This window comes from Culex quinquefasciatus, chromosome 3 (genome assembly GCF_015732765.1).
Source record: "Culex quinquefasciatus strain JHB chromosome 3, VPISU_Cqui_1.0_pri_paternal, whole genome shotgun sequence".
In the NCBI taxonomy this organism is placed as follows: domain Eukaryota; kingdom Metazoa; phylum Arthropoda; class Insecta; order Diptera; family Culicidae; genus Culex; species Culex quinquefasciatus.
Genome location: NC_051863.1, coordinates 80,678,370 through 80,687,170, shown reverse-complemented (window position 1 = coordinate 80,687,170; position 8,801 = coordinate 80,678,370). Strand labels below are relative to the sequence as shown.

The following is an 8,801-nucleotide window of genomic DNA, read 5'->3' as shown; positions in this document are numbered from 1 at the left end:
ATAAGAATCGTAGCATTTTAGGGTATTATTTCATAGTGTTTATTTTACTTAATAAATTTTCTCTTTAGAAAACTTGATACTGTGCTTGTTATTGCTGTGTCCTTAGTCTTCAGCTCATGATTCCTTGGTTTTATCTTAACAATAACGCATTCTCCTGCCATGACATCATGGATATGTGTGTATGAGAGAATAACCAACAATGAGTAATAAATAAATAAGTGATGATTAGTGCTAAATCAGAGAATACGATTCCTCAGGTAATGTTTTATCAGTTGGATGCAAACCACCGAGTCTTCGGCACTGTCGTGGCCGGCGTCTAAAAGCAAAAACAAAAATATTGTTGCTCGTTGATGAACTCCAACTTTCGGCCACTCTCATCTTACCATTTTCCTGTATAATCCTCTTTAAATTCTCAATGCAAAGTGTCTTGAGTGCGCGCTTCTTCGGCGGTCCCATTTTGTGGGGGTAGAGAACCGAGGTGTCCACCACGACGTCGTGGATAAGCTTCAGCGCCTTAAAGTCACTGTCCAGGCTGTGTCCGATCAGAATCGTTTCCGAGTTGAACATGGATAGCAGTACGGCTTGAACGTTGTACAGCGTCGTCGTGGTTTCGCTCAGCATTTGTTCCGTGATGCCCGAGAATCTGTTGAATGGGATAGATTGTCACAAGATGTACTTACAATTCGCATCATGAAGGTTTTGAGCTTTCAAACACTTTGTACATTTAATCCAATTAAGTCGAGAATCGATTCGAGTCAATAATCCAATTTTTTTGTTGTTTTATAAAAAAAATGCTCAAAAATTCAGCGATAAATCTGGCAATTCCAGATTTTTGAACGAATGGATGGAAGCGGTTTTAGCAAAAAAAGGAAAAACTACTAAAGGACGTATTAGACTATGACAAACAAACAAACTCGCAAACAAACAATTTTTTTGACAGTTTGACAGTTTTGCATTTGTTTACAGCAACGTCAGCCTGCATACATTTTGCATTAATTGCGAGTTTGTCGCAAACAATTTGCAAGTTTGGCAAGGGACCATCCATAAACCACGGGGACACTTTAGGGGGAGTATGCCTATTGTCCACGCTCCATACAAAAAAGATTTTTTTGACGTAGACTTACGTCTTTGTCGATGGTACTGGGGTGCCATTCCAAAAAACCCGGGCCGAAGGCACTGGAATATTGCGTCATCCGTCAATCGCTTATATCTTCCTTTCCTCAAATCGAATCGGCTCGATTTTGGTTCCATTCGATTCGAAAATTATTCAGCAATTTGCTATTAAATTTGCAATGCTGGCAAAATAGTTTTACTATTGTAACAACTCAATGTTTTAAAATGTTTTCAAAATGCAGAGATTTTGCAAGCAAAATAAGCGCTTCCCACTCACGGACGGGAAGGTCAAGTACCTATTTTGAGGGGAAAATCACACAAGCAGCCCGACCGGTACCGTTCGCGAAAAAGGAGGGGAAGTAGCGGGCCGAAAACATATATAAGAAACTGCGCCAGATTTCAGACCATCATTCACGTCTCAGACGTCGGACCGGCAGCAGCAGCAGGAAAGCTCAGCCCAGAGCAGCACCAGCAGGAGATAGACCAGAGCAGCAGCAGCAGGAGAGAGAGGGACCAAAACTGCAAAAGAAGCGCGCATCGCCTACTCTTCGTCACCGTCAGCCAGTTGCCTCTCGATGGCCGGACCGTTTGGATCTTTCGTGGGAGGGGGCGAGGATTTCCCAACTCTTCGGAGTTGCCTCACCCCCCGTCTCTCGTCCCACCCGTGATGAGTCTGTGAAATGCTTTTCAAGAACTAGTGTTGGTCTTCGGAGGTGACGGATTGCACAGCTTTCTGAGGCTGCTCTCGCCCCCAACCCCTCTCCCTCCCCGTCATTCTGCTACCAAACATTTATTCGATTCGCGAAAAAATCGTTTTTCGTTCTTCTCTTTAATTCCTCCACTCGATGTTGTTGTCTAGTCAAAGATTTACCAACACATTCGAAGTTGGTTTACATGGCAGCTGAGGTTTTGTTCGCATCAGATTTGCCATATCTTTCTAGTAAAAGTCAACTCAATCGGAATTCAATTCGAATCGTATACGAAGTACGTTTTAACAACCGGTACGTCCACGGTCCGATTGAGTTTACTGGTTTACTGGGTGTCGGGTGCCCATCTCACGATTTACGATCTTATTCCGTTAATGTATTTCAAGTATCTAGCTAATTCTTCAAAATTAAGCTACGGAAAACTCTATGTCCACATATCAAAACTTTACGTAGTCTACGCCATTCCGGTTATGTCTGTGACATAACTACTTTGACTTTTGTATGGACAATTTCCACGAGGGTTCGAGAGTCGTGTGGTGTTCGTGGGGGAGATCAGTTGGCGAATCGACGCGCGAGAATCCACGAGAAAGTAGTGAAGTTTCTTGAATTTATTGATGGAAGGTTTCGCGTCGTCGTGTATATATTGTCTTTCTGTTTTTGAACCGGTTGTTTGCGGTCCGGACTGGGTAAATTCGTGGTTAAGTTGGTTGTAAAGAAGTCGTGCGCGAAGAACTTCATGAAATCGATTGAAACAGTTCGGTGTATCAGCTCTATTTGAGGTTTACATGATAACGAATAATACGTTACTAAAAATTTCATTTTGTTTTGAAAGCCCTTCCCATAGCATCGATGCTCGGATGGCACGCCGACGGTAAGAACTAAAAAATACGGAATTGAGAATATAATTAAGTCCTTCTCAAAGCGTCGAAGCTCGGAAGGCAACGATTATGTTTCACTTTCTAGTCATATCATCTACCATTAATAAATCCGGATCTATTTTAAATTGTACGTCACCAAATAACGCGATAATTCAAATTTCATTTCGTTTTGAAAGTCCATCCCAAAGCATCGTTGCTCGGATGGCACGCCGGCGGATTGGAGTAAAAAAAAATACGCGAATGATAAGTCGTTCTCATAGCGCCGTAGCTCAGAAGGCAACGATTATGGTTCACATTCTGGTCATATCATCTACCAAGATGAATCCTGACCTTCCCTTTCCTTCCCCTACTAACACAATTCCCCCATTTCCCGTGATGCTTGAAGGAGATGCTGTGGATTCAACGGTCTCATGCGGTGTCAACAGGTATAGAGCGACAAACTCTGTGTCTGATGAGTCTGCAACTTCAACTATCGGACTAACAATCCTACCTTTGTTGAACTGCATCTCCTTGGGGGGGCGCCGGTATTGACTTAAAGCAGAGATCTTCAGGGGTTATACAGTGAGGATGATTAGCTCCCACTACTCATCTGTTGGTTCATTCTGTGACTTCAGCTGATCCGTCAATAACGGAGTAGCAGCTCATTGGCAGTCAACCATGCTCATGCTCATGCTCAATTTCCACGAGGGGTTCGAGATTTCCAAAAATAGTGTCCACGTGGTTTATGGATGGTCCCCAAACTGTCAAACACAAAAAAGAGCGAGTGTGTTTAGTTGTTTGTTAAGGATAGAAATAGTAAAGTTTGAAACTAAATCACAATTCGTTTTGTCTTTTGACGTCGGTAAAATTCGCTGCACAAAACAGCTTATACGTTGTAGATGTACTTCATCATCAGCTCACTGAGAGCTTGGAATGGGGTCCTAAAGCTCTATGTAAATTTTTATATACAACGGTAAAAAACATGATTTAAAACCATTTCAAAAAAAAAAAATTGTTAAGACATACAAACCTCCCCAACCGGGAGGGAACGCTGTGTTGGCTAATGGGGCACAGGTGGTTTCTTGTCCTTGTCCTGTTCCGGCAATTCGACGTGTGATTTCTATCACAGTTCGCGCACTTGACGCGCGCTTTGTGCTGCTGGGAGATATCCACCAGCTGGTCTTTCCGCTGAAGACTGCACCTTTGTTTGAAGTGGGTATCACCGGACTTTACGCACTGGGGTAGAAGATAGCAGTTTCTGGATTTTGACGGACTAGCGATTGAAGTACAGGAGATACCTGCACTGTTGTCGATCTCGTAAGCACTTTTATCTCCCGAGGCTTAACTTTGTCGCCCGCCAGGTCGGAGATGGGACGTTCTGGATATCCCTAAAAGGCGATCTTTACTAGAACCTTTTCTGCTGGGTCAAATTTGAAGAATTTAAAGGGTTTCAGTTCATCCATCTGGTGAACATTCTGAATATTCAGCATAAAAATGGTTGAACCAGCTGTCCCGAAGCGTTTCTCAAACACTGAATCAAGTTTAAAGTAATTAGATCCTAGTCACAGCTAAAGCTGGATCTTCAGATGAATCCGAGATGAATTTTAAAAGAGATGTCCAAAATCGCAAGCCAAATCCAAATATTTTTTTGCAACCCTACCTTGTGTTGTAGTCCACAATCTGATTCGACGGCTTGACCAGCGTGTCGTAGACCGTCTTCTCGTTGATATCGACCACGGTGACGCGCGTCAGCTCCAGCCCGCCGGTCGTGTAGCACATTTCGCAATCCAGCGCAAAGACGTCCTTCTTCGAGCACACGTACCCCTCGGGCGGTTCGATCGTCTTCACGTAACCCGTCAGGTCGTCGTAGTCGACAAAGCTGGACACGTGGTAGTTGGCGTACATGCACCCGGGCGTTCCCGACGGCTGCTGGCAGCAGCTGTGCAGGTTGTCCGCGAAACCGCGCCGGTAGCAGGTGCTCTTGGCGTGGTAATTGCACGAATCGACGGCCGATTCTTCGTAGGATTCCAGGTTGAAGACTTTGGAGCAGCGCGAGCAGTAGCGTTCATCTTCGTTGGGTGGCCGCGACGGTTTGGGTTTGTGTATTTTGGCCTTGCCTGGGGTGTCGGTTGCGCGCGGGAATCCGTTCGATTGCAGCTGCTCCTCGGTTAGAATGCAGTCGAATATCATTTTGTACGCCACGGTCGAGGGGGCATTGTCGATTGTGTAGGTTGATTTGACGTCGGATTTGCTGAAAATAGGAAGCAAGCGATTGTAGTATTGGACCAGATTTGCAAAGCTGGATTGCTTACAGCTTTTTGTTGACGCTCCACGAGATATTGTGTCCCATTTTGCCAGCCAGGATGACATCGTGCGAAATGGTTTTGTTCCTGAAAGAAGCAAACGTTTTTTTTTCAATTACTTTTAAGACGATACAACACCACGGGCTTTCACTAACTTGTCCGTCGCTTCACTGCCCGTTTCGACCGCTTCCTTGCGCAGCTTGTTGATCGACAGCAGGGCGCTGCTCTTGTAGATCATGGGCGTGCTGCACTTTTTGAACACGGCGAGCTCCTCCGTCTGGGCGCGGTCCCACGCGTCCTCGCAGCTGGGATAGATGTTGAGGCAGTGTTTGATCATCAGGTTGTAAAACTGCATCCGGATGTTGTAGGAGATTTTCGTCGACTCGGGCTCCAGCACCGGTGGGGAGGGTTTCTGCGGTGGTGCCGCAGCAGTCGCTGCAGGTTTGGTGCTGACGTGCGCCATACGGCCGGTTCCCTTCGGTGCGGTTTGCGCCGGAGTCCCCGCCGTCGGCATTCCCTTCAACCGGCGCAGGTTGTCGATCTTTTCCTTGGCCTTCTGGAACGCGAGCACGTTTGCCGCCGGCGAGAAGCGACCTGTGAGACAAAATTCAGTTATAAGTAACGCAGAAAATGGTGAAATCCTGCAAGCATTACTCCTCGGCGTTGTTAGCGTGTCGGTTGGTTTGCTGTAGAAACTACTGGTACTGATGGGCGAAACGGGTGATTTGTCCACGGACGGTGGTGTACTAATCGCGGTTGGACTCAACACCGGGGAACGCGGAGAGCCGTTGCTAAGCCGCGGAGTCACCGGTTTACTCATCGCCTTGCGCGTTTCTTCTTCGACGCGCTTTTTGGATTCTTCCTCGACGCGCTGCTTGGCGGCCAGTTCTTCTTGCTGCTTGCGGGCTACCTCCTGCCGAAGGTAGACGGACTAAAACGAGAGTTACAATTAAATACCACCACCAGAAGCCCACTCCCCACAACCTACCCTCATCGCATTCTGCACGTGGTTCGCTTTCTTCGCCGGAGCAGGCGCCGCAGCCGCCGGTTTACTGCTGGTGACGTTTTCGTGCGCGACCCGTTTCTTACGATTCTCATCGTAGTACTTGTCGGCGAACATGTCAATCAGCTCGACGTCACCGTTGTCCTTTTTCGCTGCTGCATCCGGCTTTTTCTTCACCTTTGGTTCCACGGTCGTCGTCGACGACGCCACTACCGGAGCAGCGGCGGCCGGTTCCGTGTCGTACTCTTCGAAGATCAGTTTGCACTGTTTCATAACTTCGTCCTCGTCGCTGTCCACGTCGATGTCGCTGGGTGGATTGTCCAGCAGGTCGCGGTAGATTTCCTCGGCCAGCTCCATTTTTGGCTTCGGCTCGGGCTTTGACGGTGGCAAAGTTGAGGAAGTTTTTGATTTACTGCTCGATGATGCCGTGGAGGAGTGCTTGGAACTGCTGCTGCTGCTACTGCTTTTACTCTTTGATGAGCTTGAACTGTGCGAAGATCGATGACGATCCTTATCCGAGGATTTACTGCTACTGCTGGTACTAGTTTTCTCTTTATCCGACTTACTGCTACTGCGAATCTTATCTTTATTAGACGAACTAGTGCTGCTACTTTTGGCTTTGTCAACTTTGCGCTCCTTATCCCTTGAACTACTTTCCTTGTCCTTCAAACTATCCTTTTGCTTCAAACTGGTGTGCTCCTTCTCGCGAGTCTTCTCCTTATCAGAAGACGATTTGACCTTTTCGTCTTTCCGCGAGGACGATGAGTGCTTCCGATCGCTACCACTGGAACTGCCACCTTTCCGCTCAGACTCCTTTTGGCTGGGCCTGTCTTTGCGCGATTCTGGCTCATCCTTGCTACTGGTTCGATGTTTGCTGCTCGAACTACTCCGGCTGGAACTAGATTTATCCTTCTGTTCCGATTCCTTCTTGGAATCTTTCTTCTCCGGCTCCACAGCAGTTCGTTCCGGTTTCCCCGGTTCCTCAACCACCATCGCCGGACTTTCATCCACCTTGACACTCTCTTTAACCGGAACCTCATCCACAACAGGCTTCTCGCTGTGCCCGTTGGATTGCTTATTTTCATCAACTTCCGGTACATCCGGCACCTGAACCACTTCTTCCGGCACTGGCTTCTCCACCGGCTCGGGATCTTTACTGGGCGCGACGACCGGCGGCTTCGTGCTCGGGACGTACTTGGGGCCAGAATCGTCGGCATCGGAATGTACTCCAGCTTAGGCTTCTTGCGAGCCGGCCCATCAGCACCGGTGGCCGGCACCGGAACATTGCTCTGGCTCAGGAGACTCTTTGGCGTCGCACTGTAAGTCGCGGCAGCGGGCACTTCTACAATCAACAATCGATTAGTATTCTTGTTTTCACATGATCGTAACCCACAAACTCACCTGGTTTCGAGTGCCTAAAGTGGCAAAATGGTCTCGTACACAAATCCTTCTCGAAGAAGGGGCAATTGATCGTCCGGAACAAACCCGTAGCAGGTAACATTTTCACTGTTGTTCAAGTTCCCCCAAACCGAACCCCGTACACCAAATTCAACACAAACACGGCACACTAGAGGACGATGGCCTTCGGCCTAGTTACAGAAAAATACTTGTTCAAATACTCCCAAAAGTCCAAAATCAAAAATCATAAAAAACTGAAAAAGGAAGATTCCTCCTCCTCACTTCTGCTTTTGCTTCTGCCTACTGGAAATGACAGATGTTTCCTCTTGCTGCAGCGGCTGCGATGAAAGCTGAAGAGCGGAGGCGCGGTGAAAGAATTCGCGAAGAAGAAATCCGAAGGGGGCGGTGAAAAAATACGAAACGCACATTGGGATTGGTGGCGGCAAAAAAAAACTGGTAGCAGCTTTAAAAACTGGTGATCGGCCAAATCGGATCAAATCTAGAAACCCTTAAATAGGGAGACTGGTCTAAGCTGGCTAAATCGATCTGGCAACGTATGTTTTGAGCTTGGCACACTGATAATTTTTGCTGGGTGAAAGGTATTAAAAAGACCTTTCCAATGAGCCCAAAACATTGAAGATCTGACAGCCCTATCAAAAGTTATTTGCACTTAAGAGTTATTTGTACACTTTTTGGAGGCCGGATCTCAGATATTTCAATGAAAATGATGTCCGGGTCCATTATGCGACCTGTCGTTAGTTAGATAATCGAAAGACCTTCCAAATGAGCCTAGAACATCAAGGATCTGACAACGCTATCAAAAGTTATCAGCACTTAAGTGTTATTTATACACTTTTTGGAGGCCGGATTTCAGATATTGTGATAGAAATATTGTCTGAATCTTCCATGCGAACTGTCGTTGAATAGGTATTTTATCAGACCTTGCCGATGAGCCAGAAATATTGAAGGTCTGCGAACCCCATCAAAAGAAATGAGTAATAAGTTTGATTTGTGAAATATATTAAGGGGGAATGTTGCTATTTTTACTGAATGTATTGACATTATGAATGTGAGGAAGGCACCAACCACCTAAAGGTGGATTAAGTAACGTTTTACTTAATAGGTCCTATAAGCTATTGTACTTCATATGATTAATAGGACCTATTAAATAAAAACTCTAGATTTCTTACCGCATTTCGTAATATTTGAACGGTACTTCCATTGATCGTTCTGTTTTGAATGCTGACAGCCAACCGCGAAAGTACCGTTCGATTCAGATATCGGGAACGCACTTGTGCCTTTGGACGTCAGAGATCGGGAACGCGAACGCGAGATGCTAGGTTACCCTTTCAACTAGTCGTATTTTATTTTTTGCAAACATGTTTCATGAAACTAAGCAATAAAACGTAAATTTAAGGAA

General features: G+C 46.3%; 1 protein-coding gene across 1 annotated transcript; it reads right to left on the bottom strand.

Annotated features, from left to right (window-relative positions):
* Window positions 1-15: 15 nt before the first annotated feature.
* On the bottom strand, window positions 16-7,711 carry LOC6042768 (RNA exonuclease 1 homolog). Its single transcript, XM_038260501.1, is given in 9 exon segments — window positions 16-316; window positions 384-643; window positions 4,338-4,928; window positions 4,990-5,067; window positions 5,136-5,574; window positions 5,635-5,911; window positions 5,969-7,186; window positions 7,189-7,325; window positions 7,385-7,711. Coding segments are annotated over 9 exon segments (3,180 nt in total). The 5' UTR covers window positions 7,485-7,711; the 3' UTR covers window positions 16-236.
* Window positions 7,712-8,801: the final 1,090 nt, after the last annotated feature.